Consider the following 15969-nt stretch of genomic DNA (forward strand, 5'->3'; position numbering starts at 1 on the left):
GTTGGTGTTAAGAGTCAGGGATCTTGGCTGTGTGTCTGCGGATCTGTAGTGGCGGCGGCGGCGGCGGCGGCGGCGGCGGGGAAGGAGCCGGAGCGGGCGCGGGCGCAGGAGGAGGAGGAGGCGGTGGTGGTGGTGGAGGCAGTGGTTAGAAATGAACGCCGCCTCGGCGCCGGCGGTGCACGGAGAGCCCCTTCTCGCGCGCGGGCGGTAGGTACCGGCGCCGGCGGGGCTCGGCGGGGCTGATGCGCCGGGCGGCGCGGGGCTCGGGCTCCGCGGCCCCGCACGCGGCTCCGCGCCTCCCCTGCCACGGGCTCCCGGCTCCCGGCGCTCCCAGAAGAGACACCCCTTCCCTCCTCCCGCGCCTCTCTTCTTCCTCTCCCCCCTCGACCTCAGTCCTCTCACCCAACCCCCCTACCCAGCAATGCTGCTACTTGAAGGGACCGATGACTTTGCCAAGGGCCTGACTTTAATTTTTACAATCCTTTCTTTCACAAATTAGGGTGCCGGACAATTACAGGACCCGACCCTCCACTCTGCTTCACCCCCTCCGACCCTGTCACCCCTCCCCCTCTGGATGTGTTTTCACTCCAGAGACGCTCATCTTTAATTTCTTTATAGCTACTTTGAAATGCAGGGGAGGAGTGGTGTGTGAGTGTGTGTGTGTGGGGTGCGTGTGTGAGGTGTGTGTGAGAGGGTGGGATGGAGGGTGGGGGAAAGTTGAGACCGGATCGTTCTGCAGAGTAGTTTCTCTTTTCTCTGTGATCCATTCATTTCTCGCTCTACCTCCTGTTGCATAAAATGACAGTGCTGAAGAGTTGCATTTTTTTTTTTTTTTTTACTTCCCGATTTGGTTTTCAGTGGATGTTACCGTTTTGATCGTCTTCTTTGAACAATACAGTATCAATATCGCTTTTTTTTTTTTGCTATTGCTGCCTATTACATCTTTAAAAAACAAAACAAAACAAACAACTCTATCCTCCTCCTTTCAATTTGATCCCACCTGCTCCTACATCCTCACCTCCCCTCAACTCCCCCCCCCAGTCTCCAAAAATCCGATTGTGTTTTCTCCAAGGATTGGGACTGGATTTTCTGATTGCGGTTATTTCCATGTTTCTAGGTTTGTGTGATTTTGCTAAAATGCATCACCAACAGCGAATGGCTGCCTTAGGGACGGACAAAGAGCTGAGTGATTTACTGGATTTCAGTGCGGTAAGAAAGAACGGTGGAAACTAACAACAGCTGTGGAAAAAACAAAACAAAACAAAAAACCCAAACACTTAGCTAGAAACCAATAAAAGACAGAAATCATTTTTAATTGGCTGAATCCTTGGTAAATGAAGGTCTTTTTGATAAGTTTTTAACTACAATTTTTTTGGGGGTGTGATGGAAGATTCAAGCTTTTTTTTTTGAAAGTCTAATAACTTGCCTTGAATTCTCTACCCACCAACTCCCCCCAAATAATGGAATCTCACCCCAATGGAAAGGAAAAACAGACATCCCCTAAAATGGTAAATCACACCTAAAACTTGGCCTTATCTGAACAGTGAGAGTACTAATACTTTGCGCACAACTCATGTTATTTTATTTTATTTTATTTTCTGAAAATGGAAAAGACAAAATAGGAGACCCAGTTGTCTCTTAAAGTTTTAAACTGACGATGCTTTGGATTAGTAGGACCTGTAGTTACCTAGCTACCTCCTTTCTTGGGATTCTGAATACTCATATGTATATGTTGAGCATACATTCTTTAGAGCCCTTTAGACTGGTTTAGTAAATTTCATAGTTATGAGATCAGTCAGTACAAAGCAGAACTTACACACTTGTGGAGTTTTACAGCTGTATTTGGTCCTTCTCCATCCCTTTGCTTCCCTTCCTCAAACCAAGTCTCGAACATGTCAGGGGAATTAATTCATTTTTAATGTCAGATGAGTTTGGTATGAGATGCATTTGTAAAGCAAAATAAAAAGAATCCACAAAACATAAATAAAATCCAAACCGCCTTCTAAGTGGGGCTCTTTCATGTCGCTGCTGCCGCTGCTGCTACTGCTGCCGCTGCTGCTGGTGCTGGTGCTGCTGCTGCTGCTCTTTCTAGACCTTCTTTTGGAGAAATGGCTTTCGGAAGTTTTGCCAGGAAACAGAGCTCCAGGCAGCTTTGTAGCCCCCTTTCTGCTTGCTGCACTTTCTCCATTCGTTCCTTTGCTTTTTGCAGGCTCTGACCCAGGGAAGGTGCGCATTATCCACTAGATACGTGGAAGAAGAGGGAAACCAATTAGGGTCGAAATAAATGCTGGAGAGAGAGGGAGTGAAAGAGAGTGAGAGTCAGAGTGAGAGAGAGAGAGAGAGAGAGAGAGTGTGTGTGTCTTGCTTCAAATTGTTCTCATGTTAGAGATGAAATGAGAATTTAGTGCAGGTGGCACTTTTATTTTTATTTGGGTTCACATATAACAGGCAAATCCTATACGGGATGGAAATGGACATTGCCACGTTTATGGCCAAGGTTTTCAATATAAAGCAAACAACTTTTTTTCTTCTCCTTTGTAAAACTAGTGTTTTCTATAGAGGCTGCTGCCCTTCAGACTGAATCTTGATAACATGGGGACTGTGTTTGTTTAAAACGTAGTAGCACTGCCTAATACTGGCCATCTAATGAACCTGAGGAAAAAGAAAGGAGTGGTGATGGGGTGGGGGGTGATTGGTAGTGTTGTGCCTGTTTTAGTTTTAAGTTGGATGGTGATGTATTTTACTATAACGAACCCTTAGCAAAAACTCTAAGTTATGTGGTGAGAGTATGAGAGATCATTGACAAACTCTGAAGGCACAAATGTCTTCTTTTCAACAGTAATATTTCTTTGTTTCTTTTAGATGTTTTCACCTCCTGTGAGCAGTGGGAAAAATGGACCAACTTCTTTGGCAAGTGGACATTTTACTGGCTCAAGTATGTAAATTCTTTTCTTAGTGTGTAGTGAAATGTTCTTAGCTGTTTATTCACTCATTGTATATTTTTGGCTCTGTTGAAGTGTTCTGAAAAAGTCATTGAAATTTTAGTCTGTAATGATATGGTTATTTCATTATCTATCAGTGGTATAACTTACACAAAATGTCATCTTTTGCAAAATTAAAATTAGGTCTTTTTTTTTTTAAATCATGGAAACTCTTAGAATTCCATCACTTAATTTAAAAGCAATTTTCTAATATAGTTGTAATCAAACATGTGAAGATAAGGCCAATGTTAACATGGAGGAATAAATTAATGTTCTCTATTTGAAAATAGAGGGGGGAAATCTAACTTTCATAAAAAGAGAAAATCCCTTGTAAGCAATATCAATTTTATTAGGTACTATGTATAATTAACCCTTTTAAGGAAATTAGCACTTAATTTTTCAGATGAATGCTGTGTAGTAAACCATAGCTGTAAATAGCCTCTTGCTAATCTGAGAGCTAAATTTGAATTCATTTGTATTTAAAATATCCTTTCTGATGCTTTAGCTGTTTCTTTTCCCTATGTGTTTATTTGTGCAATGAATTTTTGCTATATTTTAAGTTGCAAATTAGGAAGAACTTTCACATTTTATAAATGAAAGGTCTTTGGGTGATGCTTAAAAAAGACGTTAGCACTATCCACAAAGGAAACTGGGTGCGCAGTGATTGTCAGGCAGCTAAGGAAGCGTTTTAATAGGGGGCTCTCTGAAGATCTCTTATTAAAAGTGATAACTGGAAACATATTTATTTAAAATGTATTTGTTGTTTTGTCCAATGAATTTCATATCAGAAAGAGGCATACATTGCTGCCTGTTATGCTTTAGGTTCAAGGCTTAAATCCATTTATGCTGGTTAAACAGCTGCAATATTTTAGTTCTGCCTATGGTACATAACAGTACATTAGACAGAGTACTATTCTTAAGTCAGACTTAAATGTTGACATTTTTTAGCTATGAGATGCCAGTGGAATTGTCTGTTAGTTATTGAATATAATCTCACATCTCTTAATTTTTATAGCAGTGAAAGAAATCTGTTCACCTTTGATTTGTGTAATTGATATGTTTTTTATAAAATTAATTGGTCATTTAAAAATTGTTCATTTCCAAATAAGTTACTTATTCTGGTCACCATTAGTCTAAGAGAATTTTTGTCTCTATAATTTGATTTATAAAATATGAGATGGCTCTTTAGTTATATTTTATATTTTATTTTGGAGGGTCCACTTTGATTAAAGTATTATTGATCATATGTTTATGTTTTACTGTCCTGGACTTTATTATATTTTCTATTTAGTGACTTAAATATTTTTGTATTATTATATTTTCAAAATTTCTGTATTGTATTATTTGTACAACTTTAAAGTAAAGATGACTACAAGTGGAAAATTAATTTTTCATGTTAGACAGTATCCAAACAGTAACTAACTTTATCTGACCGTAATTTTTTCATGATTTTACTTAAGAAATGTATAGTTTAAATCTTGAAGTAGATTATGTCAGAAAGGTACAGAGACAGACTGCTTTCAAAATCAGTGCAAAATACTCTTGTATTTTGTAAAAACTGATGCATTTGGAGTAACTTAAATATGTAAGTTTAGGTATGGCCGAATAAAGTGAGGTGATTTAAAAGCATGAAATTGTGTTACATTTAAAAAGACAACTGTGCATCTGGTCACTTTTCTATGTTCACATTTAAATAAAGTCCTGCCTATAATATGTAAGTGTTCAGAGGGAGTATAGGCTGAATAAGTATGAATATCTATTAATATATTTTGGTAAATGATCATATATTGAAACTTACACAGTTCTTAAGACAGTTCTGTGTGTGTGTATATATTTGTACACACACACACATACATACATATACATGCATATGTAAACTTACACAGAGATTTCATCCTTACTGAGACATTTATGGTATTTCTAATGAAGATACTATAATTATTTTTAAAGTGTCGAACTTTAAGTTACTTACATTTTACCACAGGTGTAATTGTCAGGCCCAGTGTTTACTTGTAAAGGTAAAAAGTGTAGTGTCTATTTTGTTCAGGCTGCTGGTTTGAAAATTCAAGGTATTCATCAATGCAGTGTGATGGTGATTAAAATATATAGGGTACAGATTAGAGTGTTGGTTTTTCTCATTCATTTGATACATATTTGAACACAGGGCTATTAGTGAAGAAAATGGCTTACAATTTCCACTAGATAAGATAAAGAATTTATCCACAAAGATAAACTTCTTTTAAAGCATAACAAATAAAAAAATCAGGAAAACTGCATTTTGCCCTTTAACTGGAAGAATGAACTAGCTAACTTTGAGAAGAAAAATAATGTTCTAAATTTACTTCAGGTTAATATCCGTTCTCCTGAGTGGACTCAGATGTCACTTTCATGGGTAGCTTTTGAAACTTGGGTCAAGGAATAAAAGATCTAGACTATAAGTAAACTGTTCCTATTTAGAAAATCAGCTATATTTTTTCAGTGAGGCATGATAATGTTTCATGTTTAAAGTTCCCAATAGCTTTTGATTCCATTAATATAGGATGCTCCATTGTGATTTGCAATGTGAGATTTAAATAAAGTGTGGCCATATTCCCTTTAATCTTTCATTTCACAAACATGGTTTTTCCTACCACCTTAAGAAATGGGAAGGCTGCTAGGGAGAATGGAATGTAACCTGAGCTACAGCCTGACATTCCCAGGGAGCATTTTTCACATGAAAGGCTTTTGTCAGCCCAGGAAAGGACCAGCAGTTTTTGTTTGATGTTTGCAGGTGTTCAGCAGAGAGCACTAAAACAATTCAGCCATGATAGTTCAGAGCTGAGATGACCTTAACGGGAGATTGGTGGGCTCTGGAATTATTTTTAAGAAATAGTTGTAATCCATATGGTAACTTATACAAAGGGATTTAATATCCGTTATATCATTGATCTTAAAACAAACTAAAAGCATCCACATGCCTGGATAATTGAAAAATTATTCTCATTAAAATATAGGATGGCAAAGTTACCAAAAGAAAAAAAATGTACTTAGAGTCTGTAATTTATTGATGAACAGGGGTTTAATTCTCTAATATTACAAAAATACTATTTACTTGGTTACCTTTGAGTTTTTATAAGCAAAAGAGAAACATACTAGCTTTAGCATCTTATTAAAAAGTAATTTTTCGGTTGGGCCACTGAAATTATCTATATTCAAGAACAGCACTGGCCACATCTGTTACATGTATTTACAGTCAGTCTGTGATGGATAGATACTACATCTTCCTCCCTTAGTTTTAAAAGTTGAATTTTTTTCCCTGTTACTGTTTAGTTTTACTTAGGTGTTGAGCATTTGTTAAAGATTGCCAAATGAATGGGTCTTTGAACAATTAAGAATAGTAGTAAAACAAACCACATTCCTGTTGTGGTCATTTTTGGAAGAAGAAAAACATTTTTTGTTGTTCATACAAGTTAGTTAACCTTTATCTACATGACACCAAAACGACACATCAATTTAGTAAATTCATTGAGAATAATTCAAGGGGTAATACTTTATCACAGAGGAAATTGAAATGGTCAGCATGCTGAATTAATTTTCATCCATACCAGTTTGAACTCATGTTTATAGCATGAAAAAAATTATCTCCCCTTACAGGTATTTGTTGAGTAGAGATTTTTAATACTGTGTGTGTGTGTGAGCGTGTATGTGTTTAAACAGCCTTATAGCACAATTCATCATGTTTGTGTGGATATTTGTAAAGAGCAGAGTAATTTAATAGGTTAAAAATAAACAAAGTGGTATTAAACCCATTATGTGAGGATCATGGAATTTGGGGGATAGAAACCCCTAGGAAATATACTGCCCGGTGCCTTCATTGTATAGCCAAGAAAAACTGAGGCCCAAGTTAAGGAGTTTCTGTGTCTTTATTTGCTATTCTTAAAAATCAAGTTTTGATTTGCTAATTCTCTGTAGCACTGCAAATCCTTTATTGGAATGACGTTGGTTTCGCTACTATGTTTCTGTAGTTTATATTGCTAGTAGAGTATCAGGGTTTGCCTGCTGATGTTTGTGTATACAAATGCTCTGCATGTGCATGTGCCCTTTGAATGCTTTTTAAGGTTTGGAGCTGAATTTTGGTTTATCGATCATTCTCTTTTGCCTGATCTTCCCTTTGACTATTTGCAAGATGTTAGATTGAGTAATAGGGTGTGAAAGCACATGGCACTGATAAAATTAAAGTGCTTCTTAATATGCCAGGTGATATACTATACACCTTATATTTATTGTATGTTTTAAATCTTAACATGAACCCAGTGAGATGCAAGGATTACTATGCTCAATTCATAGATGAGGCAACTGAGATTTGGAGATGTTAAACAACTTTCTCTCAAGGCAGCCAAGGAATGAATTAAGTTTTAAATTTGGATCTACTAGCTTAATATCCTTTTTACACCACACACTCACAAACACACACAGAGTCAGGTATAGATTATTTTTTTTCAGGATTATATAGGGATAAAAATATATTATTGAGTCCTGGCATGCAGTACTATTCCTGATCTTTACATTAGATAAGCATTTTTTAAAAACATTTAAGATAATGATATAAACCATGCCCATCACTTTTCCTGCCTTAGTATCTGGATAAGCTAGCCTTCTAATTTATGTTGGGTTTCAGTGTGATTTAGTGTGTTTCTTTATTATTATTATTATTATTATTATTATTATTATTACAAAGAAAATATAGTAGATATTTTCAAAGTTGTGCTTTCATTGAACTGTAAATCAACAGTCTGCGTGGGTGGCAGCGAAAATATTTTGTTTTCAGTTATTTTTATGTACCTAATCAAACCAAAAGTTGAGGTAACAAAGACTGCTCTGTTAATAACTATAAAATAAAGATTTCCTGTCTTTAACTATAAAAGAAGTTTTGCAGTTCATTGTTAGATCTTTGAAACTTAATATCCAAGAACAATAATGCTAAATTCTATCAGCATCTCTAAAATAAGCAGTATTGAAGTTTTGATATGTCTATTACCAGACATGTGCTTAAAATGTTACGTTTTCTAAATTCAGAAGGAAGAAGCAGTACTCTATTTGACACTGACTTAAGTAAATAAAATGCATTAAACAAACGTGGGGATCCAAGCTCTGTTGAGACTGAAATGTTTAACATTTTTGACAGCATCAGCAAATTATCTTTACCCTACTATTGTAATGAGGAAATCACTTAAATAACAGATGAACAGCTAAGTCACATAAACATATATAATAGAACTATGTAATGAAAGTTTATGCTGTTAATTGCTCGAATCTGTCTTAAATGCTTAGAATCATGAAGCAGTAAAGACTGTCATATAAACAGTTTTGTTTTGAGCTTAAAATTATTCCTTTTTGCTTTCATCTGCTATGATAAACAAAGTAATTTTGTAAGCTTTACAGATCAAACATTTACTCCTAATGGTAAACTACATTTTATATTGGAAGTTTGCAACCTCGTCCAAGGCATACAGTTGAGTCCTGGTGGCCCCAGGCCTGTGATTTTCAATGTTTAGTATTATGATGCTATTTAGATCTGTTCCCATAAGCCAAGATAACAGATCTTAAGTTGCCTAATAAGGAACATGGTGTGTTTTGAAATGTTCTTCAGTTTACAAGTCTTGAACCAAAATGTTCTTGGCCAAACCTTTAGAATTTTTATCTATATATTCAGTAAGTCAGATCTTGCACAGACATAGGATCAAAATGAAGCTAGATAGAAACAGAAAAAAAAACCCCAACACCTTTCTTTCTTTTTTTTCATATTTTATGAGCTATTTTGTATGACCAGGTGTTCTTCCAAGTTAGATAGTACTAAGTATTAGAGAAATTAAAGCACATCATACTTTTTTTTTTAAAGGTTGCTTTCATTACTGGTACTCCTGTTATTATGAATAAATTTTTTTGAATTGACCACCAGGTTTATAAGCTTACATGTGGGTTATGCATTTTCTAAATCTGTGAGCCCACTTAGACTCAGCAGTAAAGTATACACATGAATTTCAGGTGTATACTTTGAGCCATATGTCTCACTGTTTATGAGAGAGACTTAAGAGAAGTAGCAATTTAATTTTTAGAGAAGATTGGTAACACTTTGTTATAATTAATATATATGTATTTTTTATGTCAGACTCACAGAAATAGCAAAAGTATTGAAAAAGGTTGTTATGTTTACTTACATTTCAAAAATAAATAAAGCCCAGTTAATCAGCATATTACATATCCAGGTGTGTTTAAAATCAGTTTATGTGGATAAATTTCAAGGCTGTAAGAAAGTATTTTATTTAAAGGTGCAGCTACACTATTGCTCAAATGGATGCTTTTGTACTTTTGTGTGACAATTAACATTTAATGAATGACTTTCTAGACTGCCATTGGTGGTAATTACTATATGTGGTTTATTAACTGTGATCCATTGTTGGATGTGCCTGTATTGATTTGTTTTGCAAACAACTCTTCACACGTTCAGCAGTATTTGTGCATTAGTTTTTAAAGAACCTATTTCATTTGCTGATGCTGATATTGCCTCTAAAAATTTTAGCTAATAAATCCTCAGGTACTAGAATGTCTCTTTGACTGGAGTGATTTTAATTGAATTAAAAATACATCAACTTTTAAGCAAAAAAATTTTGTACTTAGATCTTCAGGGAATCCCAAAGAAACTATACATTATTGTTTCTCACGTAAATAATTTATAGAAATTTAGATTTATAGAAGATTTTAGAGTTGCTCTATTATTTTTGCGGCAAAGAGCCAGGGTTTGGGAGGGTTAAATGTCTTTTGCCCAAATCATACAGTTGGTTATTTGGCTATGATAGGACACAAATACAGATGTCCTGACCCACTGGTTAGGGACCCCATGCTGCTTTTAATTAAGGTTTGGACTCAATCCGTTGATATCAACTTTATGTTTTTTAAGAAGAAGAAAACTTGTATAATCTACCATTTCTAAAAAAATAATAAAAATTTAGACTGTGAGAGATGGACATTGTAATCCAGCTCACTTGTCATCACGTGTTCTAATTTGGCTAAGGCAGTTGACGAATAACTGTTAAAATGTATTGTGTTATTAAAAATAACACAGTAAGACCCATGATTAAATATCAGAGCTGTAATTTAATCTCAAGGGTTCTGGTGCTGTTCATAAACCATTTGGCTTTTTTTTCTGTAACAGATGACGTCAAAATACAGCTTGATTGAATTATGACCCTGGGTCACAGGAGCACCTGCTTGTGCTTCTCTACTTCATGGCCTGTCAGCATTTCCATTACAAACTTTTTTCTGCTTTGACATTTCTAACTTCGAGTAGTTAAACTAGACCGATGGTTGGCATATAAACTTTTAGTCCCCTGGGAAAAGACTATTTTTTCCAATAAAACAGAGAAGGTGACGACAAAGCCCCATTACAAAATACCTTTTAGGATGTTCTTCCTTGCTTTAATCTTCCATTAATTTAAACATTCCTTTTGGGGGTACTTAGCTGAACTGCAGGGCATCTAAATGGAAGGTTTTTAATCTCAAGTTTCTTGGGCCAAGTCTTAAATATAAGATAACTAGAGACTGTTAAACTAGAAAAAGATCTACCTTCTATGAAGGAGGATATTAAAAAGTGATAGCTCTGGACACTCTGGGTTTCATATTGTGTGACATGCTGACATGCAAGACATAGAAAACATGCAAATTGACATACCTTGTCCATAATTACTTTTATACTTAAGATGAGTATAAACGGATAATGAATGGTTTCAAAAGGTATATTTATTTATATACCTGGGGACTTTTGGCCAAGCTTCTGTTTTGCCCTTCGTGTTTTAATATGTAGGCAATGGAGATAGGATATTGTTTTTATCTACCTAGCTAGTTATTTCTCTACCTATTGTAATTCTTACGAGGGCTCGTCTAATATATATTTTTAGTACATGCTGTCTACAGATCCTTGTGTTAGTAATTATACCACATAGAGGACTTTGTGGGAGATAAGTCCTGCTCCAAGAGGGCATATTTTCTGACAGGAAAGAATAGGAAACCACATTTATAATTAATACTAAGTCTCCAGAACACAAGTGTCATTTGTGTTGTGGGAGTTTAGATAAATAAAAACTGATGTCTTGCTGGGGGATAATAATGAAAGCCTCATAGAAAAATTGACTCTGATACCTGAAGGGGCGGTAAAATTTTGGCATGGAGGCATTGGGACAGAGCATCTGATATTAAGATCATTGTGGGCAGGCACAGAGAAAGGCCATTGTAAAGGCTGGGGTATGGAGAACGCTCAGGAGGAAAGAACACCTCAGCTCTGCAGTGGAGTCAGCTCTGGGCTAGGCACCTGCAGTGAATTCCAGGCAAACATCTGTCTTGGATGCCTGTTTCTTTTTTTCTTTCATGATTTTGGGATTTCTTTGGGGGGTTAGAGATTATAATCCAGTTCCTTCCAAAATAATATGTTTTTAATGGTAGCGTCAGGGTGGAAATTGAGGTTTTTATGTTCTCATTTCTGAATTCTTCCTGTTATATCATTCAGCAATCGAAATTTTCTTGAGCCAAAATGATAGTTACTTTGGCGAAAATTATTTATTTAACCGAATTCTGGAAATCTAGATTCTTTTCAGTGTTTGCTGCTAAATAGCTATTTCATGTTGACAAAGTGATAGAACCTCAAAGCATGCATCCTAAAACTGAAAAACAAATTTGAAACTCCTCAGTACACTTCAAGGAATGTTTTATACTATACTTAAAAATATTTCCAGATTGCAAAAATTCATCATAATTTTTATTATTATCACTGCCATCACCATTACCACTGCCACATCTTTTGGTTCTAAAGCTAGCAGGGAAATGTGATAGTTATTATTGCCATATAATATATTCTTAAATGCATTTTTAAAATGTTCCCAAAGATATTGTGACCTTAGCCAAAACTTAATAATGTTTGTAAAAACATTATAGAACGGTCATATATACCTTTGGATAAAAATCTATCACAGTTATATCACAAATAGGAAATATATATCTAAATATCATCCTCTCTTCAAGTATTGATGAGTTCAGGTTAAGGTGTCTTTCTCTGTGACCTCCAAGAATTTTAATGCGGCATGCGCTTCCAGTTTCCACAAGAAGCCAGTAATTCAATTGATGGTTGAAATAGGCTTAGGAAGAATTTATTAATAAATGATTGTGTTTGCTACAGTATATAAAAAAGACTTTTATGACAAAGAATTTTAGACCCATTTTTAAAAAATGTCAGTTACAAACCTATGTATTCCCAAAACTACTTCTGCACTTAAAAAAAAGGGGGATTTATATTGGACTGTTTTGCAACCCTCAACTTTAAACTCAGAAACAATTTGGTCATCCAGTGGTAATAATAATACAGGATTGAATGTACAATTTCATATATAATCCATTTGTAATTTTGAAAAGAAAAACCAAATATCAATTTCAATTCTTGTTCAAATAATAGTTCTTTGTTGTGTGCCTTCTTGAACATCATTGTCTACTGGCTGGTGTCCCATAACACTGAATCCTTTTCTGTTCTCCTGTGGGCACTGTGATTCTTCATCTAGTTACTTTTAGCCACAAGGTTAATTTTTCTTTTGCCATCTATTTTTCCCCTAATTTTGTTAACTCTTATTTTTCTTCAGTTTATCTTTTCAGCCCATGTAGAAATATTTCTCTTTTACATGGGATGTATGTTTGCATTGTCCCACTTCTGCAGGAATTCTGTACTTTACTCCTTAGTAATTTTGGTAGAATTGGATAAGGTGAGAAATACTTCCTAATTACTTTAATTAATTTTACTTTAAACATTCTGTTGTTGTGTAAGGTCTGATTGTTTAAAGAATGTTGAAAACTTCAGAAAAGTGAAAGGGACACATGCGTATCATGCTATATTTTTTTTCAGCATGAATGTGTTTCACTGGTGTAGCAATTGAATTATTAAGAATTAGTAATTTTCATTTATTCATTTTTCTATACATTCATTCATTCGTTCAATAAATGTTTTTTGAGATTCAAGGTAAGTTACAGTGCTAGATACTATGGCGATACAAAGAAGAAAAAATTTCAGCTTTAGCATTGCAATTGGAGCACGACATTGCTGTTGTTTTGGTTAAAGTTCTACAGTGATTCAGTAGGAAAGTACTTTTAAAATTATTGATGTTGAAATATAGACTGTTTTAAAAGATACTTTTCAAATATAACTAAGTATAGACTTCATATTTCCAACTGAAACATAGAAATCCTAGAATCTGTACATGCGTGTTTCTATATGAGTATAAAGAAATGAGAATGGATTTGAATGATTATGGAAATTGGACCTTGAAGAGTACTATTATGAATGTACTTCCACATTTAGTACCAGAGACTCTTTGGGAGGCATGACAGTTATGTTCCATTTGTCCTTTTTGAGCAGAAATTAAAATTTGAATTTACAGATAGTACTCATTTACTTCAAGAGCACTAGATATGCACACTTATCTTTTTTATTCCCACACTTGAACTTTTATATTTATTTTTAAATTTATATGCAGAAAAAGTTATTTACTTTTAAAATTAAATAATTATTTATTGAGCCTCTACCATGTGTCAGGACTATGCTAAGTGCTGGAAGTAAAATGATGAGCAAGACAGATAAGTTCCTGCATGGACTAAACGTTGAGAACACTCAGTAACTGAATAATCAATCAAAGAAGTGTCCAGTTCTACATTTGAGAGGTGTGCGGCATTAGACGAGTTTGCAGTATGGCTATCTGACCAAGCCCAGCAGTCTGGAGAGGCTTTCCTGAGGCTGGGACACCTGAACTGAGGTCTGACAAATGAAGAGTGAGGTGGGCTGGGGCGATAGGTTCCATGCAGAGAATGGGGCAGGATAGTTGGGAAGGGGCCAGAACATGATTTGAACTAGGCTGGGGAGGACAGTAAGGGCCACATCATGCAAGGCTGAGCAGTAGGAGGCCTTTGCAGTGTGCCGTCGATGGGATTTGTGCCTGAGAACACTGACTGCAGCCTGGAACATAGACCTCAAGGGTAGTCAGTGTGGGTGGCCCAAACCAAGTTGTGAGGCTTCTGCAGAAATCTAGGTGAAAGGTGGAGTTGCTGGTCCTACAGTGTGGATGGTGAAGTTGGAGAATTAACTATAGACTTTATTTGAAATCTGTGACTCTAGCCCCATGGGAAGCATCCATCGTGGGTAATTGCTTTGTATGTGTTTGTGTGTGTGTTGAAATTTCCTATAACTTTTAAAACTTGAAAATCTACTATACTTTACAGTCTAACAATAACTGAGACCTAATTCACCTACCAGGCAATATCCACTTCCTTTTTAGTAACCATGCACCAAAGAAGTGATTTTTATTTTCTGAGGAGAGTGGTAGATTGATTTTCACAATTCTATTGTGAGAAGTTGCAGAAGTGGAAGTGGGAGACTGAGGCAAAAGTACTCTTCTTTCTTACTTAATGGTCTTCAGTAATTACGTACCATTTAGGCTTCCTATAGCTCACGTTCTTATTACCAGTAAACGTGATGGTTTAGTACAACCTGTTGAATTCATTGAACTTTAGGAGGGTAGTTTGATTTATATGCTATTCTGCTTAGAGATCAAAACACTATTATTTGATTGTATTTTTTCCGAGGTGGCCCATGGGGGAAAATGATCAGTTAACTTTTCATTAGGAACCAAATGAAGCTTCCCACTTTACACGCCCCAGCTAATGTCCTGCCTCACTCATCTGAAGACGGCCTCCCTCTTTCACTTTGACCATCTCACTCTTTCTCAGCCTTCCTTCCCCCTCCTTTCCCTCCATTTTCTCAGTAATCTTAGTTTTTACTATTGTGAGTCACCTCTCAAACCAGTGTGTTTGTTAGTTCATTTTAGTTAGGAAAAATATTGTCATCCTTGTGATATATTTACTGTTCAAGTTGAAGAAAAAATAGTTTCCTCTTTCCGTATGTCTGTCTGTCCATCTGTCTGTCTGTCTGTCTGCCCCCTGAGCACCACCACCCCCATCTTTGCTTAGCCCACTAGCTAGAGCGTTGGGTTAACGCTGTGGATAGGGGTTGGATCCTGACATCTATGCCTGTTAGGACTACTTGGCTTCGTGACCCAGAGCTCTGTGTGTTCTTCATCAGAAGGGGGAGAGGCATAGAACCCCATGCACTGAGTGGAAAGCTCTGTAAAGCATTTTTCTTGCTGCTGGTGAGTGAGTTAGGTGATGCTGATGTAAGTGGACAGCATTCACATGTTGTTCCTGCCTCCTGGAGAATTCCTTCAGCATCTAGGTATGCAGTAGTAACTCAGTTAAAAAATAAAGTGAAATATAATTATCTAACCTTTGGAGTAAGAAGATACACAGTGTTTCAATAGTATCTGCAATGCTTTATTATTATTATTATTATTTGGAAAAAATGGTGGAACGTTATGATTGACAACTCTATGCTTTAAATATTTCATAATTAAAAACAAAACAAAAACATAACAAATCAAACAAAAACTCTCCGTCTCATTCTCATTCCCCTCTGACTACAGTCCTTTTTGTTGTCCTTCGTAGCAAGAGTTTTGTTAATTATCTATACAGGCTGCTTTTGAATCCTTCCTCCCATTTGCTTTTTAGTTTAAATCTAACCCCAACCAAATATTTCTAAACATATTTTATCTTGTAATGTTTGACACGTACAAAAAAATACATGTAACATATGTAAATTATGACACAATAATGGAGTGAAGACCCGAGGACACACCACTTAAGAACTAGAGCAGTATCAGAACCTTTGCCTCTCCTTGTGGGGTCCTTCCTTTTCCACATTACCCCATCTTCTCTGCCAGAGATAAATATCCTGTTTTGTCTAAGTAGTTGTGTGACATGTACGTGTATTCCTAAACAATTTGTTGCTTAGTTTTACGATGGGAGATTATAAAAATAGGATCTTTTGTTGTTTGCGGCATTAGTTTATTATCACTCCTAGTGAATATAT

The 15969-nt window shown here is 35.8% G+C and overlaps 1 protein-coding gene across 10 annotated transcripts in view; it reads left to right on the forward strand.

Annotated features, from left to right (window-relative positions):
- TCF4 (transcription factor 4) overlaps window positions 1-15969 on the forward strand; it is a 338925-nt gene that overhangs the window by 1737 nt on the left and 321219 nt on the right. For 6 of the 10 annotated variants that reach the window (XM_039840998.1, XM_039841019.1, XM_039841044.1 and 3 more), the window contains exons 1-3: window positions 76-207; window positions 1118-1209; window positions 2863-2935. In XM_039840998.1, the coding sequence (XP_039696932.1) occupies window positions 1138-1209; window positions 2863-2935 (145 nt within the window). In that variant the 5' untranslated portion in view covers window positions 76-207; window positions 1118-1137. Of the gene's footprint in view, window positions 1-17; window positions 208-1117; window positions 1210-2862; window positions 2936-15969 lie in introns of those variants that run through there. The other 4 variants (XM_039841027.1, XM_039841005.1, XM_039841064.1 and 1 more) reach the window with 4 other exon arrangements.

Source organism: Pteropus medius, unplaced genomic scaffold (assembly GCF_902729225.1).
Source record: "Pteropus medius unplaced genomic scaffold, Ma_sr-lr_union100, whole genome shotgun sequence".
Classification (NCBI taxonomy): Eukaryota; Metazoa; Chordata; class Mammalia; order Chiroptera; family Pteropodidae; genus Pteropus; species Pteropus medius.